This window comes from Wolffia australiana, chromosome 17 (assembly GCF_029677425.1).
Source record: "Wolffia australiana isolate 7733 chromosome 17, ASM2967742v1".
In the NCBI taxonomy this organism is placed as follows: domain Eukaryota; kingdom Viridiplantae; phylum Streptophyta; class Magnoliopsida; order Alismatales; family Araceae; genus Wolffia; species Wolffia australiana.
Window position 1 is genome coordinate 11,396,277 of NC_135851.1, and position 25,495 is coordinate 11,421,771.

The window sequence follows — 25,495 nt, forward strand, 5'->3', positions numbered from 1 at the left end:
GCACAAGGCAATGTGGACGAATTAAAAAGGAGCTCCTTTTTTACGAATGATGCACGACGAATGAGGCGCACCAGTTGGAGTTTTTATTTTTATTATTTCAGCTGACTAGTCAAAGATTGTGGTCCCGCCTACGTGTCACACAAACACAATGCCACCTGTCCACGTCATGTGCATGTGTACACGTGGTGCATTAGTGTTGATTTATGATTGGTTTTCTAAGAGGGCCACTTGACGCAGCACGCGCTGATGCAGCGCCACGTCAACTGTGACCTGGCCATTTAAAAATATAATTAAATTATATGTTAATAGTCCTCAATTATGTCTTTTTCTCCATGGTGATATGAGATACAATGAGAACCCTTGATCGTGGATGACCAGGAAGAATCTCAACCAATGATCACATTCAATACTTGGATGAGACAAAACCCTAATAGAATGATGTGACAGATCTAACGACAACAACAACTAAATTAAATCAACATATAGGAGTTATCCAACTTCCAGGCTTGATATCCAACAATCCAAAACTCGGATTGAGCTGAAATTTGAAGGGTAGTTTTGTCTTTCCATCCTCTATCCATCCATATAGTTGGATCTTTGTGAAAAACATCTTTAAGCCCCCTTCCTCCTAGAGAGGAAGATTAAAAGAAAGTGAAGTTTTGAAGGTCCATCAAGTGTTGGTGTTTCCAGCCCTTGGAGAGGTTCAACAGAGAAGTGGGGAGGTTTATCCGCAGAAGGAAGATGCCATGATCCCAGTCTAATATAGAGATATAAGGCTAGTATTTCACCTTATATTGAATCCACTGCAATACATTTAGTTAGTTTGACCATCTTCCCCATCTATCACCTTCTCCTTTACCATCCTTCATCCAGTCCATCATCATCCAGTATCATCCACTCTCACCCATTTCACATCCCCTCTTACACTGTGATGATCGCATCAGCTACCTCTGTCTTTATCACCTAAGACAACATACAAAACTAGCTCTTTACTTCACTCATCATCCAATCTCAATATCACCATCTTCATCACCATATCCACTACCTATCATGCCATTGTCGCGACCCCGTTACATGCTCCATCATCATCCATCATAAAACCTAATTTCTAAAACCCTAATTAGACTCCTAACTCTATCATAACCACTATCTCTCCCTATTCACTCACTTGTATGCTCTACATAATTTTCCTAATCTCCTCGACTTCAGCCAAAAAACAGAAGTTTCTTCCCTAACATCCATTCCCTATGGAAACGACCTTTAATCATCACTAGCTAGTTAAATTATTTAGGAGTATAGGCTTACAAATTTTATTGATTAAACTCAAATTATCAACGATGTAATTTTCACCCCTAATTTTGAGTTTATCAATCTTGTCCTTTGACCATTCAAACCAAATTATGCGGGGTTCAACCACTAGGATAAATCATAGCCGTGGATCCTCTTGAGTCTCGGTGGTCCTATCCCAGTCAGCATTATTCACATCAGCTCCGCTCACCACTTGGTCATCTATCATTGGTCCGTGTTAGTGCTCGTTGTTGATTTGTCACCTATAAAAGAGAGAGATATATTAACTTACATAGCTTGAATGTAACAATTAGATCTTGTTAGAGAAGATCAACAGTCAAGATTAAAACATTGGCTTTAAGAAAAGTCTATTCCAACACAGGCTTTGGGCTGGGTCAATGCAAAGCCCAAATTTGGCCTTCTTTATGACTTATTCTCGTAGCAGCCCCTAGACATGGTGAAAACGTGTTATATCTGCCCTTGCCCTGCCCAAAAGTTTCTGAAAGCTTTAGTTCTTAATCCCATATCAGAAACATTAAAATCCATCGATAATATATAGACTTTGAAATCTTATAGAATTTGAATGTAAAGAAACAGAGAAAGAACTTCCCGTGCGTGCCTACGCGAGGCTATGACTGATTACCTTTAGTGGTTCATTCTCTCAGTGTACTCCCTTACACCTGTGGTTGTAGATGTAGCCCTTAGCAGTCGGGCTACGACTACAGCTGTTGCTGCAAATGTGGCCCTTAGCAATCAGACTGCAGTTGCAGTCATGGCTGCAACTTGGCCAATTGTCTCCTCTAAGGCCAACACATTTTTTCCCTTGCTTCTTTTTTTTCTTTCTTGTTAACAATCAACAATTTTCATTATCTTTAGATCATATTCATTGTCATAATCGTGATAAATTCATAAAATAGGAAAGTTTACATAATATGTGAATTGATGCATGAAATGGACTTTATTGATCACATATGAATAAATGTGTGCTGATTTCATCATATAGACAACATATAACCTTCAAAGTGATAAATTGCATGCATGAATTTGAATATGTCACTTATTTAATGTGGTCAATTAAGTTACTGAACTTAAAAGGATTTTGAACCTCAAGGAGATGGTGTATTGAGGTTTGAGTATTATAAAGATAATGAATGACAAAAGAGTTCTGGATAAGATATACTACATTTTCTATTGTAATATTCAGGATATTGAAGTGAGGTTAAAGAGATGATAATTAATCTAAATATCAGAATGCATATTTATGTAAATAAATATATAAGAAAAGGGGGTGTGAGAGAGAGAGCCTTGACAATGTAGTTGGTGTGGTGGGATGCAAGAATGGTGAGGTGTTGAGCATAGTAATGTTTGGTTGGCTAGCACTCGTGTATGCAAGTGATACACTTGTGAAATGCATACTTAGGTGGGCCTACATGCAATCACTCAGTGCATAAAATGGGGGTGGCATGTGAAAGTTGTGGATATGGTGCTTTCGTGTGCATGTTGCGGTGACATAAAATGTGACAGTACACACATTGAATGTCTAAAATGTGGCAGGTCCATGGAAATGGGGAAGGTGATAGTGAGGATGCCAAGAAAATGAAAAGGACTGGTGGTTTCAGTCAGGATATGAAGTGAAAGAATAAGATTAGTGAGCAAAGAGGTTCATCGGTAGTGTGGAGAGGGTGGAAGAGAAGGAATGAATGTGATGTATTAAGATAGGATAAGGAAAGAGAAGGGATAAAGATATCAAGATGCAAAAGAAAAATGAGAGGAGGAATGGACTAGTGAGGGTGAGATGTGGATAAGAGGTCGATGATGGTAAGGTTCAAATGTTGAAGATGATGAGGGGAAAAGACAAAGTATTGAAGAAAAGGTGAGATGGAACCAAGAGGGGCTGATTATTGTAGAAGACAAGTGTCGATTGTCGATGTCGCCATGGTTGCTTTTGTTGTTATTGCGAGAATATCTCTCCTTCAGATAAACAATATTTTATACTGGACTTGAAACAATACTTTATAATTTATAATAGGCTCATGACCTTTTTAATGGGAAAAATATTCAATTATAAAAAAGAAAACAATGAAATGCGGAGGGCCAAGAGAGAGTGGTGGAGAGCAGTGTGCATAGAAACCGTCAAATGGATCTTGGGGGATTTTAGGAGAAGAGAGACATTTGGGAGAGGGAGAAAAGTCAGATATGGTGGTTGCAGAAAAAAAAGGATGGGAGAGAATTCAAAGGAAAATAATGGTGCAATAGTCAAAGGTGGTGGGCAATTGAGAGAATGAAAGAGCCCATACAGAAAAGAGAATGAACAGAAGAGATTAGTGAAGGAAAGTGTGGTTGAGTGAGGAGAGAGAAAAATTGAGAGACAGGGAGCAAGGGAGAAGGGAAAATGGGTCTAGACATTTCCCATCAGAGAGAGAGAGAGAGGAAAGAGATATATATAAATATTGAGAGAGAGAGAAAGGGAGGGTAATCCTTTTTAATATACGTCATTGATCAAGTGGATCGATCAACCTGGGAAAAGAGGATCAGATTGCTTCTTACTATATCATCAACTAAGCTGACTGATGATCAAATTGGATAGTGCTCAAATCGAATTCCACAATCAGATCAATCCCATTGATAATTCTGGATTTCTATCACATTCGAGAAGAACCATTGGTCCAAATCAAGGGGATGTTCGTTGCATAAACTTTATACTGTGGGAGGGGGGCTTGGTGCCTTGGATTTTAATATACCCAAATATTTTTATACCCACATCAGGTCAACGGTGTAGATGTTTCCACCAAGTCAACATTCAACGCGGCCGAATTGATGATGTGGGTATATTGGTAGGCGCTTAGAAAGCCTATTTCCATGATTAACGTTTTTTTTCATTTTATAAGTTGGCAACCGGCCTATAAATACGATGGAGATGTTCCGAAAAAATGGAGCTTCAGAAATTGGATAAAATCCCTGCATTTTCTCTCTCCACAAAAGGCATGATCCCCTCAGCGGAGCCTGGACGGTCAGGATTCACCGGAGCGATCAGAGAGCAACCGGACCGTCCGATCTCGGCCTAGCTATCCAACATCGTCCCATGCGGAAGCCGTCGAGGCAGGAAGAAGTAAAAATCCTCCTCTCTACAAAGCGACAAGCACCTAAACCGTGCGTTAGTCTCCCAAATCAGAGATAACTACAGTCCACGTGGCATTACGTGGAAATTGCGACGTAGGGGGGTTTCATCACGCTGGCGGGCCTGGGGAGGCGGCTATAAATAGAGGCGCGAGGCCGCGACGATCGTGCTCGCTCGGGCGGTGTCAAGTGAAGGAGAAGCGCGTCGAAACGGGAAGCGGAGAGAGGGGGGATCGATCCCCCCTTTGCAGAGGAGGAAGATCGGTGATCGATTTGTTCATCGATTGGTTAATCGATTGGTTAATCGATTGATCGATCTGAGATGGACGCGGATTTCTTCTGCCAGGAATGCAAGGCGTTTACGCAGACCGTGCTCGATCGATCGACGGGGGACACGGTTTGCACGGAGTGCGCGCTGGTCGTCGATCATCACTATGTCGATCTGACGTCCGAGTGGAGGACGTTCGCCGATGATACAGACGGAGAGGACAAGGTGAGGGTCGGGGGCGCGTCGAATCCCCTTCTTGGGGACGAGGGCGGTCTGGCTCCCACGCTCATATCCAAGACCAACGGCAAGCCGGCATTCTTTTCCGTGGCTCGTGCGCAGGCGCACGATCCGCATCGCGCCCTCATCCAGGCCTTCGGAACCATATCGGCCATGGCCAGCAGGTCCCGTTCTCTTCATGGATATCCGGATGTTTGCAATCTTAAAAACCCTAGGCATCGGTAGCCGCTGTTCGATTGTTTTACTAACGGATGTGAATCGATTGCCTGGTGTCAATTGGATTGCCTGATATTATAGTTGATTCAAAGATAGAGAAATTATTCAATCGTGAGGTTAAGAACTTTCGATAATTTTGCCGGAAGCTACTCCGAAACAAGTACGGATTATATCCCCTATGTCTCCCATGACCAGTTCGGATTACCGTCGCTGTATCTGTGTAATTTTGTGGAGCGAATGTGATTTCCATTTTTTCTCCCATGACCGGCGGCATAATATATTCTTCACGCCTTTATAGAGGCTTTTCTTTGAATTCTTAGTCGTTTACAGAACGGCTCGAGATCACAATCGATTTCGGTTTTGCGTTTGGCATGAAAAATATGTGAACGACCATTTGGTTGTCTAAATTTTTCATTTGGATGAATCTGAGATCATCTCTATGATGCCTGTTCTCAGAATTATTATCATTTGAACATACGTGTGGAAAGTGTCCTGTGTCTCGTAATATCCGATCATTGAGGCATATCCTATGCTCTTATACTGTCGTTGAAAGAAAATGAAAATAATCTCAAATAGTTTTTTGTGACCCAACGTTTTCCCTGATACCATCTATTGTTTTTTAGTATACCGTATCAGAATGACGCCAATTTTTTTTATTTTCTAGTCCAAGATTTATTAATTTGAATGGATAATACCTCTTTGCTTTTTCTGATGGTATCTATTTTTTTCTTATCCAGATTGCACCTCGTCTCTAAGATTGAGGTACGTATTAACTCATGTTTCTATTATTCAAGGTAGTGTTTGTTCTTCTCGTCAGGGGCAGTCTAACTGCCTGCAATTCTGCAATCTCAAAATTCTTTTTCTAGAAATTGAATGGCTGTGGTATTAGTTTCAACCATTGGTCTCTCACCTGAATCTTCTATTCGGATTTTCAGACAGGTGTTTTAAGAGACATGCACGGAAAGTCCTATTAGTAGATTAATTATTTGACTACTCTGTCGCCTGAATATTGGAGAAAAATTGTCAGCCGTTTGCTCTCCGTGAACATAAAGTTTAGTTGTGCTACTCACACCTCGATTTGAAGGATGAAAATCTTATATTTTATGGTTCGAAGGTTTTACCCACATTAGAATTTGTCAATCCAGCTTATGATCTTTTATCAATTTGTGAATATTAGAACCTCTTGATCTTTTTGCAGTATTTCCTTTTCATTGTTTTCAAAAAAAAAATCCTTTTCATTGTTTCACTACCAAGGGCAACTCCCTAAATTAATTTTCAAACTGCTTCATTTTTTTATTATTTCTATGAGCAATTTTTGGGGTGTAATATTACTGATGAAGTCAATGAAATTTTTTCTGCTGCATCGCTTGCTCTTCCTAATTGTATTTCTTCTTTATTTATTTGACAATGTTGTTTAGTTTCATATCTGAGAAAAAATTATCGATGCTCCAAAGTAAACCTCTTAAATTATGCATAATATTCTTTTTATTAACTAAAGATGCCGTGTATTTTGACTGAGGGAGCCAGTAAAATTATGTTTACAGCACTTCTTTATGGGATTCAACCTTTTTCTGATCGACTATTCCATTTAGTTGCATATCTTTAGAAGACAATCGATACACGGATGAAGACATCTTAAATCACATGTCATATGCTTATTGACTTATTTTTCTTCAAGGTTCTACACAAATCTAATAATTAAAAAAAAATAGTGGTGTGATTCTTTTGCTGCTTTATAGGCGTACTAAATGCGCTTTTTGCAGCATCTTGGTCTCGTCTTTTTTATTATGTTATTTTTCCTTGTTTGCATTTTTAATGACATATCTGGGAGAAACATCGATTCCCGAAGAAAGACCTCAATAATGCTCCATAATACTCGCGTGGAACTATTTTTCAGGCTGCTTTATTTTACACTTTTATGAAGAAATTCTGCGATGTAATTTTACTAATGGGTTCAGTAAATTCCATTTTGGCAGCATCGAGCGCAGGAGATTTACAAAAACTTGAAAGATAGGAAATCCATAGTGGGAAAACCCCAGACTGCAGTCCTTGCTGCCTGTCTCTTTGTGGCTTGTCGTCTGGAGCATGCTCCACGCACCGTAAATGGTAATTTTTATTTTTCATAAATTTCTCATGCTAGATCTAGGTCTCATGATTTTTATATATTTTATACCTCTTCGAATAGAAATTTTTTCGGTTGCCAATGGAGCAACGAAGAAGAAGATCGGTCAAGCTATAAACATCATCGAAGTAGAAATGGGTTCAACCCTGGAGATGGGAACCGCGCGTGCCGGGGATTTTATGGTACGAACAATTATTTTAAAATTTCTGATGTTGCGTTTTTTTTTTTAACAAGTGTTTGACTTTGTTCTTTCATCTCTGCAGAGGCGGTTTTGTTCCCATCTTGGCATGTCAAATCAAACCGTGAAGGCAGCCCTAGAGGCTGTTCAGAACACCGAAGAACTCGACATAAGGTAATTTTCTCGAATCACTCAATTCCGCTGAATTGAATTTTTAAAATTGAAATCCAAGTATCATCAAAACGAACTAGGAAAAAAACTGGCACAAGGTAATTTTCTTCATCATAAATCTCAATCTTACAAACAAATCAGAAAGCATCAGGAAAAAAACTTGCCATTATAAGAGCAGAAATAATTCTCCGGTGAATCCTCGGACTGGTGCGAAGATGAGTAAAATCGAATTGCAAACTCTTACAGGCGAGCGCCGTTGTCGGTTGCGGCGGCGGTGATCTACATGATCACGCAACTGTCGGACGAGAAGAAGCAGCTCAGAGGTTAGGGTTTCTTTTGTGTTCATCCTCGCGATTTCTTTTGCCATGATCAAATCTTCGCGGCTGGAGCAGACATCTCGCTTGCCACGGGCGTCGCGGAGGGCACGATCAAGAAGGCGTACAAGGATCTTCATCCGCACGCCGCGAAGCTGATCCCCTCTTCCTTCGCTCCCGAAGAAGATCTCCGCAAGCTCGCCGCTCCCTGACTTGCTCCATTCCTTCCCTTTGCAAATCGAACCAGGCGAAGCCCTTGGCGGAGAGAGATTTGTACACAAATCCAGACAGAGACAGAGAGAGAGAGAGAAAGAGAGAGAAAAGAGGAGAGACGCACGAACAAGGCGACGCCATGAATCGCCATGATTGGATGGGCATCGCTTGTAATTCGTCTGTGTAAACTACCTTTTCGAGCCTTTAATTACAGGAGAAGAAGAAGAAGAAGATTCAAAGACGATCGGTGGCCCTTTTTGGCGCGCCAGTTCGTTGCGCGTCCCGTCCCGTTCCTAACGGCAGACAAGACGGGACGGGACGGGACGGGACGTCAAATGAGGGACGCGTTCCTTCCTGGTGGGAATAGTAAATATTTAATTTTAGTTCCGGATCGTCCCCGACATGGACGATGGATCGTCCCTTTGTCATGTTTGACGTCCTGATTCAGTGCAGGGACGAAGGATGGGATGATTTTTTTGTCCAACGATATGAAAACCGTCCCGTCCAGTCCTTTGAGAATGAATTTTCATCCCATCCTAGGGTCACGTCCATCGTTGCAGACAAAAGAAACCTGTTTTATATTTTTAATATATTAATATATATTTTTCTAAGTTTTTTAGGAAAATACTGAGGAGAGAGAATGCAAAGGGACATATGTATAATTATAGTTCTGGATCGTCTCGGACTTGGACGATGGACAGGACGGGACGAATGTTGTTACAACTGACATCCTGATTCAGTGCAGGGATGAAGGATGGGATGAATTTTTTGTCCGACAGTACGAAAACCGTCCCATCCAGTCCTCCCAGAATGAATTTTCATCCCCTATGGAGAAAAAACCGTCCCGTCCTTTGTTCTGGACGAAACAAAACCTGTTTTATATTTTTAAAATATTAATATAGATTTTTCTACGTTTTTTAGGAAAATACAGAGGAGAGAGAATGCAAAGGGACATATGTATAATTATTTCTGAGCGTTGTCAGTTTGCACGTGCTTAAAAATATATGGACTTTAATGCAAATTGTCATAGCGAGGCCACGCGGCTATATATCAACTGCCCAATGTGAATCTGGTGATTTTTCGTCCAGATTTGTCCGTCCATCATCCGAAACTCACGGACGATGGTTTTTTCGTTTCACGGGACGAAAACCATCCCATCCAGTGGTCCACGGGACGAATTTCGTCCAAACCCTTGGACGGGACGATTTTTTCGTTCCGGGACGAAAAAATCGTCCCATCCGCGTCCCTGCACTATACTTCTAGGGCCGATATCTCAATTCACGACTTAGAGTGTTTAACAATTGCATTTTGGGGGGAATAATTCAAATTTAAAATGTTTTAAAAAAAATTAAATTGTGGCATCCTCTAAAACCTGTAGTCTGTTGCAGGGAACTGGGAAGGAATTGCGAGGATGAGGATGATGATGGTGGAGAGAGAGCTGAAGAAGACCTTGGTGTGCGGCTCGGTGTTCTTAATGGGCCATTGAAGAAGACGGGGTCTGTCTCTAACATGCACGTCTTGAATGACTTGGACAAGGACGAGACGGCTGAGAGGCTGGCTATTGTCATTGTGATAGTGCTTCTTATCTTTAAGAACCTTCACATTTGTGAGGACTGCCATGAATTCATCAAGGGGGTCGCAGTCGCCCTCGCTGGAATCGTAGATAGTCAGTGATATTTTACTGTTTTTTTCAATTTATTTTTACAAAAAATTGCACAAAACCGCACAGAGGCCATGCAGTGTGCAGTGCAGTTGCTCGGCACATTCTACTTGGCGCGCTTTTTAATGGGCCGGTTTTAAAAAGAGAGCATGGCCCATTAGTGATAAATATTGGGCCCGTTTAGGCCCATTTTCCTGACGACCGAGACTGAGAAAAACCCTATAAATAGGCCCTCCAGACTCCTTTGGTCTGATTTTCTTCTCTCAGAGATGATCGTCTGTTCTCGAGCAGGTGTAGTGCAGACTGCGTGGAGATTCGAGAGAGAGAAGAGTTGGTTCTCTTTGAAGGTATGATCAAGGGCAAGGCTTGTCAGGCGACGGCGCTGGCCTTTGGGGAGCGCTGCAAGGTTGGCCATCATACGTTACTCGTTTTCCAGCTAAAGACTAGAATCTCTATTTATAGATGATTCTCGTTGTATATATTTAGAGTTTTTGAATCTGCTCTGCTTACAGTTTTTTTTCCTTTGCAGAATATTTTGGGAGCCAATTGGCTGGCTCAGTTGTACACGGTGAAAGCTGACAGCAAGGGAAGGTAGATTCCGCGATTTCAAAATTAACCAATTTGTTTTTTTCTTTGTCGAATTGATCTGTCGGTCGTTCGTCGTGGATTAGGCTCTGTGTCGCTCTTTCTCTTGTTAAAAATATCTGTTCTTCTCCTGATTTCTAAAGTTCCATTACAGTAAGGATGATGTTTACTCTTCAAAGGTCAAGTACATCTTGAAGCGTGGAAATCCCTATCTGTGGGTACCAGAAGGAGATATGCACAATGTGGTAGCTATCTTATCACTCGCGCGTTTAGACCAAATATTTGTCTCTTTCATTGTTCAGACAACTGGCTAATGGGAATTACAATTTTAATCTATCGCGACGGCTTAGCTTCAAAATTACCCTCTGTTATTCATCATTTTTAGCATCCTGCACAAATCTTAAGTTGCTATGTCGTTTCTGTTTGGTAAATATTGTTATGTTGCTTTGCTAGAACACGTTGATTGATGAGCGGGGCTCCCTCTCTGTGAGCTCTCCGATCCCCGGCCCTCTTATGAGCTTGCTACGATCAGTTAAGAAGGTCGGTTCTGACACTCCATTGCTTTCATGAAAATTTTTGAGTTGGGTTTATTCTAACTGGAATGCATCTAATAGAAAAATCAGATCTCACAGTATTGCTGCATAATAGCTCTCATCTTTATTTCCCTCATCCATCACAAGTAATTGCACATTTCTTTGGGTTTCTCAGTAAAATTTTTGCTTCTAACGTGTGCCCGCATTTCGAATTGATATTATTTATGGCTTCTTCGGCATTTATTCTGCCCATGTTTAGCTCTCATATGTTCTTTCATGTTCCAGTTTCCAGCTCGCGTAGCTTTTACTGGTGATGTCTTACCACTAAGGGAGGCCAAGGTAAACGGTGACCGCTCGTTCTTGATCTTCCATTGACTCCAATTAACCCATGGCACAAATCTCATAAAAAATATGTTATCTTTCTCCATGTCCTCTTCTCCACTATTTACTTACGTGTCTAACATAGCCTAACATAATTTGTTACAGGCAGAGGTAGCATTTGAGGCTCTTAGAAGAGCCATAGAAATTGAGAACAGAGCAATCGACCATGCTAGCTACTCAGTAACAGGTATTCTGAGTTCGGCCAATGCGAGTTGCAGAGCCAGGTGTCACAATTTTGAGGAGATCGTGAACAGGAAAGACGATTTTGTTATATACAAGTTCTCTATCCGGTAAATAAAATTCCCAGGGCGCCTTATCCTCAATAACGGACCATTTTCCTGGCTCATTGATTAGATTTTATTTGAAATGTTCTCTGCCCTCGACAGATCGTGCACGTTCATTGATTCTTCTGGGGGTACTTGGGAAGTGGAGGACCTGGATACCCTTCGATCATCAAAACAAGATCTGTTATGTACGATGAATTGACTCATTCAGGTAACTGGTGTGGGATAATTCATCTGATTATAATGTATGTTCCGTTGTCTTCTCAGTGCCTTTTTCAGAGAAGATCATCGATGGAATTAATCATAGTGAGGCTAGGAGGCGAGCCTTGATATTTTTTTGCCTTGTCTATCTAAACATCAGTGTGCGGGTGAGTGTGAAAATCTTTTCAATTTCTAGAATTTTGCTTTCCCAATAAGTATGTCGAACTAGATTGATGTGGATTAGATCATGCAGCAGAAAATAATTACAGGAACATTTAGAATTCGTGACTCCTGCCCTCAAAATAAGCTGAATACGATTGTAAATATTTAAATTTTCATTTTTTAATCTTAAAATAGGATGCATTCTTACTATCTGCGGATCAAAACCGTTCCACGTCTTGAAAAAAGTGCTAAGTGGGAAATAATTGCATGAACATTTAGAATTCATTACTTCTCCTGCCCCAAATTAACTGCAGAATACGAAGATAAAATGTAGTAATCTAAAAGTGGATTTTTTTCATTTTAAAATAGGATGCGTTCTTGCTCTCTGTGGATCATAAAGGAATCGACGTCTTGGCAAAAGTGCCGAGCAAAGAGATTGCCGGAGATGCCGAGTGGAGGGAGGTTCGGATTGCCTTCAAAGACGAGGTCCCCGACGTGGAGGCATTCTGCAATCTCCTTGTGGAGATGGAAGAGGCAACCCTTGGAGAAATCAACAGCTTCAGTGGTCTTGGATGAGCAACTAACTACTTCCCTTTTTTTTTTGCATAACAGTTACATAGGTACCCATCTCATTTCTCTCTCTCGCTTTATCCTCCCCTCGAATAAAATCAAATTTTGGCCTAATCTCATAATTTATGTCTCACTTTTGTGCCTTATTTTGGAAGGTTATTGTTTGGCCTGAGGCATCATTTTCGACGTGAGGCATCATTGTACGACCTGATAGCATGAGGTAAAGATCTAGATGTCGTAGTAAAACAATTATGATTAAGTAGATCAAGTGAAGTCACTTCGCCTGGTTATGTAAAAAGTGATGATGATTAGGGTTTTATGTCCAGGATGGCGATGACTAGTAGATGATGACAATGATGACAAATCGCCATTGTGTTGTCATACATCCAAATTATCTGAATACAAACTCATCATCATCTTAACTTATGTCTTGTAACAAAGACGGATGACGTCTATGATGATCATGACATGACATATTCATCATCCTCTGCCAACCCTCACACTGATTGCCCAGATCAAAGTATATGAATGTTCAAAGTCCCCATTGCACGAAAACTTGTGATGCTTCGTCAATTAGCGTGAAGATGACCTCTTGTTCAACTGATTAGGGTATTTTCCTAATATAAGTATGTTCTTTAATTTGATTATTTAATTCAGAATCTTTAACATGTGTTGTATTTTAGTGTTGTACTTTCTCTTAGATGCAACTTTCAATAGAGATTCTTATTTTTGGGATTATTTTATTTATATTTAACTGGTTGAGTGTTGAATCAGCTTTACTATCATATAGAATAAAATCGGAAATGATATAGCTGAATTCATGATGATCGACAAAAGTGAAGAAGAAAAGGAAGTATCGCATTGCCTGTGAATGTAGATCAAGGGAGATATACTAACCTGCTTCAAACAATTTAACTCCAAATAAATTATTGTGTATGTTTTGTTCTTACTTTTCATATTTTAAAAAAATTATGTAAAATGGACTAAATTATTAATCAAGGAGACCATTGGACTGAACAAGTAATGGTGATATTTTTTTACCTTTGGCATGAGCCAAACCATTAAGTGAACTGAAAAATAAACCAGCTAACCAAAAACATATAAAGGTATAAATGTGTATGATTTAATTTTATTGTAAATCTATACCTATTATTTCACATTTCACGCAATGTTCTAGATCAAACAGTTAAAGATCACGAATATTCAAATAACTAGACTTTATTTTTTCAAAAAATATCAGTATAGCATATAACGTTGAAATGGTTTTTTAATTATTGAAATATGAGGTTTAATTTTTTTCAACTGAGTTGAATCTTTTTTCAGGCGTTACAGATTGAACTAAGCCTAATAAGTACTTTAAGTTGGGTTCTTGATCATAAATTTTGTATAATTATTTAAAGAAATTTGAATTTCTAATTCAATAATGAATCAGATTTTTTGAAATTTAAGCAACTACCGAAGATTTAAAATTTAACGAACTACAATAGAGTGTGTTTAGGACGTTTAACTCTAGAATTGCTTCACCTTTGAAAGAATGACTAAAGGCAGGCAAAAGACACTAGATCATTGAAGTTTTTAATCCATTGAATTTTCAAAAACCGACAAGGTGATAGTTGCCATATTATCATGTATTTCATGTCTCTTCACGCTTTCTAACTATACTTGGATTGTGTTATTAACAACCAGTCCTGAAAATTAGTTTCATGTAATATTCATTATTAGTAAGATATGAATAATAACTGAACAATTCCACTTTCACCAGGTCCAATTATCTCGCAAATATGTATTCCCACATGATCAAATTCTAAAGGATTTCATGAACTAAACTTGCATGATTTCATACAAGTTAAATGTTATTATTGTTAATGGACATTTGTAGTAATAGATGGGTTGTATACAAATGCATTTAATTATGAATTTGTACATGGATATGATAAGAGCTTTTGGGCATGGAGAATGGACCATCGGAGTGACATGGGAAAAGGAGTATCAAATATGCACCTTGGGATATCCATTTGGAGGCCATTGTGTTAAAGGAAGCAAACTTCTCACAGAAATTATCTTTCATCTTCGATTCTAGATGAAAAGTGGAGAAATTTCAGGGATAAAATTGGAAACAGAGGGGATCTTAGTATTTAGTAATTGGTCTCTATGTGTAAATATTATTTTCCACTCTCTGGTCGTTGTTGAAGTGATCTTGCAAAGGTTGGCCTCAAGACAAATCAAAAACTTGAAGCAATGAACATTAGACTTGGCACAACCTGCATGTCATGCATGCCACTACATTGCACTCTCGCAAACCACAGCACCAACCAATACACCCGCATGAAACCAGAAACATCATTCAATCGGGGAACCATATGCAGCACCAGATGCACTCTCTATGCACGTAAATGTTGCAGAATCCTTTATCTGCCTATAGGCACACTGCAATCTATCTCCTTTCTTCATTATTTTCATTATAATTTATGGTCCTAAAAATTATAATAAAGCATTCCCAATTTCCGCTGCTTTTCCTATGTTCTATAACATTAATTGAGGTAAAAATATATTTATCTTTTTTGATGAAAAAACCTAAACCTAGGGTTATTAAATAATTTAATGAATAATGCATGCATATGTATCCAACTTTCCAAATATTTATCTAACCTATTTACAAACAGCTAGGGTATCTCTGTCCACTAAAACGTAGATTTTAGTTGGCCACACTTTGGAAACCTGTTGATAATTAATCAAATACTCTAACAAATTAACTAATTTTTTTATTTTTGTGCTATGGATAGCACATCTGAAATTTTATTACATGAAATAAAGTAAATTATAGTAATTTAATAATGGTTTTATGTAACTTCACTTGTGGAAATCAAATCCACAAGTTATAAGTAAAGCTTACTCACTCAAAAGTAATAGGCATAATACTTTTAGTTCATCTCCAAGGAGTCTAGGACACCAATAAAAAATTTCACTTCCTCATTTTTTGACCAAGTATACTAAATTAACTCCCCATGATGTAATTGAATTGTGTTTTGAGCCATAATCAATTATCTGAATTGATTTGTGTTGAAGAATCAAAGGAATTGAAGCAAACCTTGAAAAACATAAACTCAATTATGATCTGATCACACTGGGCTGAGTTAATTCCACAAATGATTGATTCCTTGAATGAGTCTATTTGAGCTGCATAATTGTATGACCACTAGATTTATCATCTTGAATACTGTTCTTATATACACTTGAAGATCTTCACATCAATCCTCTCATGGAAACGGGGAGGGCGCTCAAGAGGAGAAAATAAAAGATGGGAGCTGTTGGATTAATATTTAATACTAATTTTTAAAAGAGGTAGTTTACAAACAGAAGCTTCTAATGAAGAGCAGCACATGTTCCAACAGTTCCAAAAGGTAAGTCTTCCATGTTTGTAAATTTTATTTTAAAAATTTCTTACCTCAAATTGATTTCAGAAGTTGTACGTGTGCACTATAAATGTACATGTCATGTATTTTATCAATGTAAGTCCAGTTCTTTCCATTCTACAATCTCCCTGAATATCTTGCCTATTTCGTTCCCTATTCAAAAATCAAAGGGAGAGACTTCTTTTTGAAGTAGGAGCCCAATAGAAACTGAAATTGATGTTTAAAAAATAACCTTTTAAATGAATTTGCATAAGAGCTCCAAAATTTTGAGTATATCCTCTGATATTTGATAAAGCATATTCATGTGACCCTCAATAACTTTTCTATTTAATAACTCCAAAATCCCAATAACTTTTTATCATCTATAAATTAAAAATATATCAAATATATAGATAAATTTATCTTAGACTGAATTAACCCAATCGATAGGTCAATCCGCCAACACATGAGGTGCAAGAAAACCCATATACTTTGAATGGCATAAGGGAGTTTGTGAATCTTTTGTGGAACCTTTATTTCACCATCTACCATGTAAATAAAACAATAATTCACCCAAGAGACACTCTTGAATGACTTAAGCAGTGGTCGAATCTGAAACCCTAATTGATCAACTTACTTAGGATTTATGCATTAGGAAATCATGGAGACCTCTTCTTCAAAATACAGCTACCTTCACCAAGGACTTCATCGTAGGAAATGACAAATGTCATCTGTTACATCATTCATCATGGTGACAGATCCGCAATAGATGATGTGATAGAGACAGATGATGTTTTGGAGCCTCATGACGATGATTGATGATGTGATGGAATATCTATGATGGATAACATGACGGTGACAGAGGGTCTTAGATGGGTGATGTGACAAGAAGACCTCACAAATGATGATAGTGATGGATTTTTAAACGATAAAAAAAGAACAAAAAGGTGGAAATAAATTGTTTTATGGTTACAATAAAATGTGAGATCTGATGGTCGATATGAAAAATAATAAATTATAAAAATATATAAGATAAAAAATGAGAATTTAGCAAAATACCTAGATGGTGCTAAGGGACTAGCAATGTCTAATTAGGGCGGTATATGATTACACCCTCAATTCGGTGTTTAATTCAAGTAATTAGCACAACTTTATCCGTTTAATGAGTTTAAAATAGGGTTGTTATCATATTTGTCTGATTTTACCTTAATTTTATGTTAATTTATGAATCATATGAAATTTATTTAGGCTTGGAATGACTCTATTTAAATGGAAATGGCAGGTTTAAAAATTGAATTTGATGCTAATTAATGTGGGGAGGAATTACTAAATTTTCTAGAATTTTTTTGTATTTTTTGGGAGCCTATCCAAAGAAGAAATGAATTTTCAAAGAGAAAAAAGGTATAATAATAAGGAAAATAGTAGTTTAAATCAATTTCTAAAGTTGGAGGGACTTTCTTGATAATTTGGTTGCACATATACCCTTAAAATAGCTCTTGCTCATGCGTTGCAGGCATAAAAATCCAATAAAAATATTTGCAGGGTCTTATATAATTAATCTGGATTTTTCTTTTTTTTTAGGGAAATATGGAGGAGAGAGAAACCGGAGGGGCATATGGACAATTATTTTTGGGCGGCTTCAGGTTGCACACGCAAATAAAAGCAGGGGCTTTTGTACAAAACTTCAAGAAATTGATTTCGCGGGGACACGTGGCACGATCTCGTCCATTGGAAAAGAATCCGATGGATTGCATACATTGGTAGAAATATCTCTTTTGGGTGGTAAGTGCACCTCCTGTGCTGCGCATACAAAGCGCAAGCACGTGAGGTGACGTGGCAACTTTTGAGTGGGTGGTGGTAGTAAAAACACAAAGGTAAGTGCATTTTAAAATGTATGTCTGTTATATTTTTTCTTTCTCTTAATTTCAGGACTAGGGTATGTGGCGCACTGAGCGACGAGGCACCAAAAGGACTTTAAAATTTGCCACCCAATCAGGAGGCGACACAAGATTGCGTGTAATGAAAATTTTTAATTTAATAACTGAATATTGAGCCAACGGCTATGATTGGCCAATATTCATTTACTAATAACTCTTAATCCTGAAGTCCGATTGATCTCAAAATTTCTGGGCTTGCTCTTCTCAACCTCCTCTTTCTATTTATATGGTTGGATGATTCCAATCAAGCTTACATCGAGGGAAAAAAATTAATTAATTATTAGGAGGTAAAGTGGTAATATTTACCATTTAACCTAAGTATAAAAACAGAAATTCGAGTTGAGGAGGTCATTTTGGAAGGGTTTCTTTCATGGCTGCAAGACAGAAAGGATAACCAGCCTAGATCATCTGATTTTGGTATTTCTTTACTTCATTATATTTGTATTTGAATTTTAATCTAATTTGGGTTATGTGTTAGTGAATTTCTTGGTTGTTCTTCTTAATCTTAGTGTGAAATTCTTAATCGCTTGGCTTGCGCGGCATGTACAAGCCCTTACTAGGACTAAGTGGAGGGATATTGAATTGATCTAAATATTCCACTTGAAAATTAAGAACAAAAAACTTAATAGAAAGAAAAGAATTTAATTTCTAGGTAAGATTAGGTTAAGTATGAAAAATTTGTGAGTTAGCGTGGATTCCCAAGTCCCTCAAAAGAACAAGATAAAATTAAATATCCTTCTTAAACCCCTCTACTTGACTCCTTTGATCCTTTTTATTGGATTAAAGAAATCAATTTAGAGATCCCTAATTCTTCTATTCTTCCCATCTCTTCTACCCTTCTTTCTAAATTCTTCATATAACTAGGGCAATTTGAACTTCATTGAAGATTAATTAAACCTAATTAGGGCCAGATAACTCAATTGGATAACTAATTGAATTACCTTACTAGCTTCCCTTGGACGATGCCTATTCTTATCAGTATACATTTTAAGTTAAGGTTTTATAAATTTTATTGCATAAGCTGAAATCAACAACAGTAAGGGATTAAAATTGAATAATTCAACCCCTATTTTGGCTTATCATGGGAGCATCAAGTGGACCATGGACTATACATACATGGTTACTGATAATGAAGATGTGCCACGAACGAATCAATACACTCTCTGTATGTTTCATGTAACACGAAGGATGCCAGGATCGAACGACTCGTGTTACACCACATGTAGGAGCGTACAATTAGATATGAAGCAATGCGCACGTGATGCAAGCGAAGTAAAATCAATGATAATATACGAAGACGTCACGGATCTTGGGGGGTAAGACCAGAGTAACGACACGAGCGGTCTAGGGCAGCAGCAGGCTCCCAATAACCAGAGTAATCAGCTCGAAGGCCGACAAGAGGAGAACAATCACTGTCTGTGACCGTCCACGACCTTCGCCGAGAGCGATATAAATCCGACACCGAAAATAAAAGTCCCCAACATGAGTTTGGTGGCTATTCCTAAAACTCAAAAACTCTAGGCAGCGGAGCAGTTGAGGACGGCACTGATGAAGATAATAATACTAAAAATAAGGGGAAGCTATGTGGAACTTGTGGACCCGAGTCCGGAGCTTGGGCGGGCATAACCATCGATGGTGAAAAGGAACACGAGATCTGTCGATGACAGCGCGATCAATTGGTGAGTGACAGCAAGGGATGGCAACAATTTCCCGGCGATGGATGAGCGGCCGACGCCAAAGGTGCACATAGGGGCGTAGGTCAGTGACAACGGGCGCAGCGGCGGCATCGTAGTTGGTGCGGTGGCGGCACTCCAATGGGCGGACCGCGAGCGAGGCGACTGGCGACTATAGGCGGTGACCTCGGACTGGGCCACGGCTGGCAGCCTCTAGGGCGATGACCGCAGATGGCGCCTGCTTGGGCTGCGGCCTCAGTCGTGGTGGTGGCTGGCGGCCAGAGTCGTGGCCGCGGCTAGCGCCTGCTAGGGTAGTGGCCGCTAGGGCTGGCAGCCACTAGGGCAACAGCCAGAGTTGTGGCCGTGACTGGCGGCCACGGGCCTGGCCGCGGCTGGCGGCCGCTAGGGTTGCAGTCGTGGCCGCGGTTGGCATCCGCGGCCTAGTCATGGCTGACAGCCGATACAGCGGCAGTCGCGGGCCTGGCCGTGGCTTGAGGCCGTTAGGGCTGCGACCACGGGACTGGTTACGGTTGGTGGCCGCGATGGCGATGATCGTCGACCGAGGCATTGCAACGACTGGCGGCACTGTGGTGGCGGCTGTGGTGGGAGTGCTGGCACTTGTTGGAGGATGATGCCTCGACAAAGACGACGTCGACAAGACTCGTCAGGACAGTCATCATGCACCGAGAAGGATCCTACTGATGAAGGACGATGAGGTCATCGACAGCGACGCAACGGCTGTTCTTCTGGCGGTGGTAATGTCTTCGCAGCGGTGAAATGGCAGCGGTGACAACAGTCGATTGGCAGGCATCGTCCACAAACTACTCAACAAAAAAAATAAGATAATCTATGCAGAGATGATGGGACTCCAAGTGAAAAAACCTCGAATTGTCATCAAGCAAAGTCTGATTGTTTCTTTTGCGTACCTTCCCTTATATAGGGTAGGGGGGTACCCTAATGGGCCCAATTAGGGGAACGTCCAACATGGGGGACTTCCCCTAATGGGCCGAACAAAACCAAAAAGATACGAAAAAAAGATGTCGAGAGGCCAAAACACGGGGCCTCTCGATAAAGTCCATAATGAAAAGAAACATGCAGAAAATAAACGAACTTTGGAGGCTTGCCGTCAAGCTGGATACTTTTTTTTTTTTGGATACCTGAAGCTCAGGTCCTTCACGTCGGCTCGAGCTCTACGATGTGGTTGTTGATGAGCTCAGGTTCGATCTTTCAAATGGTCCTTCATCAATGTTCTACAGCATGAGTTGTACCTTGGCATCCCACGAGTTGGAGACTCAACCAATCGATCGGGTTAAATCAATCCGACATTAATTAATCTATATGATGACATAGTTACTTAACTTGGAAAGCCAATAAAGGTTATTGGGTCGGTGGAGTCGTTAACTAGAGGGTCACACTGAAATGGTCGAGAGGGTCATAGGGAAATGGTCTTCGGGATATTGGAAGATATACTTAAAGTTTAGGAATTTTTATGAAAAATACCCATATAGTATAAATAGGGAAAGGCCCTGAACTAACTTCATCCAGGCTAGAATTGTTCAGAGGCCTTCCCTTCTTCTACCTTCTCCCCCCAGCTCCACTACATTCCCGATGCGAGAAAGACAGCATAACGATAGTGATAGAGGTTGAACTGAGCTCATTAAAGCGCAGAAGTAGATTCGACGTGCTGAGGATCGCGTGGATACATTTCAGGCTGCACACATGAGCAGCTCGACATGACTCGCTCGAGGATTGAAGGAATCACAGATGCGATCCATGATGATGTTAGTCATTTCATGTTTTAATGATGCCATTATGATTATGTTTAAGCCTTCCATTGTGAATCATTTTGAGTTCTTCCTCTAGATCCAGGCTTCAAGAACCCAGAAGCAGATTGATGAAAATATAAATAGACAACAAGATAAGCAAAGATTTATTATCTCATTGATTGTTCATTGACATAATATTTTTCATATATTCTGGATGTGATGATTATAGTAAAATCCATGAATACATGCTTTGAGTGAGTTAGGATGTGATCATAATATAAAGAACAGAAGTGTTGAAATGGTTGTTCTAATAATTGATACTCAATGGATGCTCTAGGAGGACATCAAAGCATATGAATATAATAACATTATCTTGACCCACTCAGGTGATAAGTATAGCTGATCCCCTAGCCACAAGGGTGGATACACAAAGGAGAAATAGTGGGTGCTCTTTAACTAAAAGAGTTCATTTGACGCAAATTATTTCCTCGATAGTATTATTACAAACTGTGAATTAGGTTGGTTCATGTGATGTTTATGAAAGACGAGCTTAGACTTAATACACCAAAGACATGATGTGGACGAACAGTTGTGTTTTGATTATAATCTATAAATTTCTAATCCTGGAATTCTCAAATGTCTTAGCTCAGATAGAACAAGAAGTTCCCTAGATTGAGGTGTCCAAATGGGATCGTCTGAGCTTGTCATAAGGCAAAAGATCTAAAGGAAGACAATACAATCAAGTCCATGGATAAGGTAGAGGAAAATTAGAGAATAATTCTCCGATGACTTCTCAATGCGTCAGTAGTAAGCCGGATAACGGATTAGGGGTTGACCATTGACCATACCCTAAGTTATCCTAGGAGAGTTAAGAAGATGTTATCAACATAGCAACTGGTTACAGTTAATGTTCTTTGAGAAAGTCAATGTAATCCTTTGTATATTCTAGATCATGAGGTGTAGCTTGGCACACCATGTACTGGCAACTAGCCTAACTATTGGGCTTAACCAATCCTTTGTTAATTAATTTTTATGAGTTAATTTAGACGCACCATTTTGATTTTGTTTTATCTTTTACTGTGTGATTCTTATTTGGATTGTGTGAACGATGGCTTTAGAATTCAACAGCTGAGCACATATCAGAATTGGGCAGGGAAATATTTCTGGGGAAAGTGTGTTTCCAGACAAGACATTCCCATGTTTTCCTCTGACATAAGATTCATGGTGGTTCAGTTTGATGAAGGTTGGTTAGGGATAACGCAGGAGAGAGACAGTGGGATTTTAGGGCTATGAATACCTTTCGTAAAAAATCCGCCTTCTGAGAAAATATAAGAAGACATAGCGGCCCGAAGTAAAGAATGTTATAACCTGGATGGAAAAACGGCAACTGTAAAATTTATTATAACTGGAATATTCAAACTGACTACAGGGTTCGTATGTAACCGGAACATCCGCATCACGCCATTTCCTTAGATCTCACTAAAAAAGAAATGAGCTTTATTCCGCACATACCGATTTTATTCTTGTTGAAGACAGAGTTGTCGCACCATTTATAAAGACTCGTTGATGAAGGAAAGGAAGAAAGGAGTCGTGTCGTAGCGGACGTAGCATCCATTTGTAACCCCGCAGCATCCGCTCTTGTAAGCGCAAACCTCTGGAACGTTACTAATCAAGTATGAAAGACACTTTGAACATTCCAGCGAAGGGAGGTTGTCCGTGCACTGCATAAGAGCATAGATAGATATCGAGGACGTGAACCTGGTCTGACTCTTTCCCATTCCAAGACTTCCTCGTTCCACCGCCTGCCCCTTAACTTTCTGAATTAACGATCGTCTCACCGTGGAGAACCTATATTGTTCTTGCAGGCTGTTCGTTATGTTATTCTCACTATTGTGGAAGATACCGTAGGTAGACTCAAACTTCCCCGGTATGGGCTTTGTATCGTAGTGAAAGAAGCAGTGGTCAAACCACATCCATAATTCTTCTTTTCCGCGGCATGATGATTGCGACGGACCATCTCGGAGGCATATCCTACATGCCTCAGGATTAATATCTCGTCGACATTGGGCAAGGCCATAAACACGATCACGGTTGCTTACTCCGTAAGATGTAGCGAAGAACCCTAGCGAGGGAGTTTTTAATTGAAGCGTTGATAGTACCTTTGCGATACTCGCTTTGACCTGGGGGGAAGCCTCCCTATCGCCACTGCAGTCCAGTGCAAGGGGGCCGGCGGCAAGGGACGGGATATCTGTACTAAGGAAGACAATAATGGATAGATAGATGGGGAGGACTGGGGAGCGATTCATAGCTAATCCTTCACTTCTTCGGATGCTGAACGAGAGCGAAAGGTACGTTACAAGGGCTGTTGTGGATACTTATTCAACATTTCCACTCGCTTTTGTAGGCAGTATGTAAGGTGAAGGCTATCCGTTCAATTTTCTTCGGTAGTTTTACGAACAGAAATATGATTATTATGTAGTTCTGCCAATGGGCGCCGCGGAATGCTTGAAACTGTAAGGCGCTATGGTTTACCAGAACCAGAAGCGTGTTTTTTATGTACGAGAAATACGTTCATTCGTAAACCAGGTGTCGCGGAATGCTTGAAACTGTAAGGCGCTATGGTTTACCAGAACCAGGAGCGTGTTTTCTATGTACGAGAAATACGTTCATTCGTAAACCACGTGTCGCGGAATGCTTGAAACTGTCAGGCGCTATGGTTTACCAGAACCAGTGCGTGTGTTTTATGAACGATAAATGCGTTCATAACCAGGTGCGTGTTTTTTGTAAAATCACCAAATTTCTTCTCTAGAAATAAACGGCTCCCTACAGAGCTGTTTAGTTATATTTATTCCAACATCACAGCGACATGATCAAAGACTTAATGATTGTATGTACTTATTGAAAGAGTCGGAACTCGCTTGGAGATGGAGAGAAGGATAGAAGAGAGGGAAGAAGATGAGAGGAGAAAGAGGAGAGAGAGAGAGAGAGAGAGAGAGCAAGAGACGCAAGACAGTAGTTAGATCTCTTGTATTCCACATTTAAAAGCGTAAACATTGGTTAGTATTTATATAAACTAAGTTGTACTAAATATAGAAAGTTTGTTTAAATCATAGCCGTTATAACTAGTATAACGGCTATGGATCGAACGGCCTAGGTCGTTTGATCTGTTTAAATCATAGCCGCTATAACTGGTATAACAGCTATGTCCCGATCTAATCCTGATCGTTGAGATCCAATCTAAATTTAATCCTAGTCTATGTTTGATCCTATCTATATTTAATCCTAATCTATGTTTGAATTTATATGTTTCCTATTTCATCTAATCTCTAACGAGTATGGGATATGTGTATCATTATTATTGGCTAGTTAAGGTTCCTATCGGTCCGCTGGCGAGCTTCCTCTGTTGCTCTGTGCTTCGTCTTCACTTTTAACTGTTTAATTAGTACGTTCATGTTGGGAGACATACATGCATCGAATGATTTCTCGACATAAGATTTTACAAGTTCTGTTAGAATTTGTAAATGTAGTAAATTATATTAGTATAAGGTACAAAAACACGTCAATGCGTGCTCTAGTAATGATTATAGTTGCCAACTGAAGATGCAGAAACTAAGCAAACTCTACAGAAAATAGAGAAATGGATTTTGATTTGTCCATTGTTCTCGATGCGAAACATTTTTACCTTAAAAAGGCAAACTACAGTAAAACCCAGAAACTTGACCTCTATTCCTAAGCTTTCCCCAGATATTTTTCTCGACGGATCCAAATCTAACATCGATTTCCATTACTGATAAAATGGTGATTTAAGTATAAGCCAAACAACATGATCATCTTAGTTATATGAGATTTATGATTTATTAATATCTAATGTTCAGTATCAAACAAAGCAAGAATCACTGCACAAGTCGTGAAATCCTAACAGTCTACATTTAAATATCTAAGAAAGTCTTTAGTTTGATTAAAGTTTTTTCTCAAGAAAAGCTGGAAACTGTATTTTATATAATTTCAAGTCTATATTCACTCATAAAGCAAAAGGACAACAAATCCCAGTTTATAAATATTACTTAAAAAATAATAGTTTTCCTTTCCTCAATGTGATATGGCTCTCATGTCTGCCAGCATACTTATCCATTTTGTACTAAAATGAAATTATTTATTTTTTATTTTAAAACTATGGGGGAACCAATGTGAACAATTAGTTGCTTATAGTCCTAACAGATTAATCTTT

General features: G+C 39.4%; 2 protein-coding genes across 2 annotated transcripts; both read left to right on the forward strand.

The window, feature by feature from the left end:
- Positions 1-4,562: 4,562 nt before the first annotated feature.
- Positions 4,563-8,364, forward strand: LOC144714287 (transcription initiation factor IIB-like). The gene is made up of 7 exons (XM_078589005.1): positions 4,563-5,073; positions 5,863-5,887; positions 7,102-7,231; positions 7,311-7,429; positions 7,511-7,599; positions 7,843-7,919; positions 7,989-8,364. The coding sequence occupies exons 1-7, from the start codon at positions 4,727-4,729 to the stop codon at positions 8,120-8,122; spliced, it is 921 nt and encodes a 306-aa protein (XP_078445131.1). The 5' UTR covers positions 4,563-4,726; the 3' UTR covers positions 8,123-8,364.
- Positions 8,365-10,051: 1,687 nt separating this feature from the next.
- LOC144714598 (uncharacterized) lies at positions 10,052-13,269 on the forward strand. Its single transcript, XM_078589369.1, has 10 exons — positions 10,052-10,189; positions 10,313-10,374; positions 10,523-10,613; positions 10,822-10,908; positions 11,187-11,240; positions 11,388-11,572; positions 11,669-11,754; positions 11,834-11,934; positions 12,299-12,549; positions 12,655-13,269. Exons 1-9 carry the CDS (start codon positions 10,133-10,135, stop codon positions 12,503-12,505), a joined length of 930 nt encoding a protein of 309 aa, XP_078445495.1. The 5' UTR covers positions 10,052-10,132; the 3' UTR covers positions 12,506-12,549; positions 12,655-13,269.
- Positions 13,270-25,495: the final 12,226 nt, after the last annotated feature.

Coding starts and splice junctions, on each gene's coding strand:
- LOC144714598 (XM_078589369.1), top strand. CDS start 10,133: ATGATCAAGGGCAAGGCTTGTCAGGCGACGGCGCTGGCCTTTGGGGAG. Junction 10,375..10,522: donor AAAGCTGACAGCAAGGGAAG/GTAGATTCCGCG, acceptor GTTCCATTACAG/TAAGGATGATGTTTACTCTT. Junction 11,241..11,387: donor TACCACTAAGGGAGGCCAAG/GTAAACGGTGAC, acceptor AATTTGTTACAG/GCAGAGGTAGCATTTGAGGC.
- LOC144714287 (XM_078589005.1), top strand. CDS start 4,727: ATGGACGCGGATTTCTTCTGCCAGGAATGCAAGGCGTTTACGCAGACC. Junction 5,074..5,862: donor ATATCGGCCATGGCCAGCAG/GTCCCGTTCTCT, acceptor TTTCTTATCCAG/ATTGCACCTCGTCTCTAAGA. Junction 7,232..7,310: donor TGCTCCACGCACCGTAAATG/GTAATTTTTATT, acceptor CTCTTCGAATAG/AAATTTTTTCGGTTGCCAAT.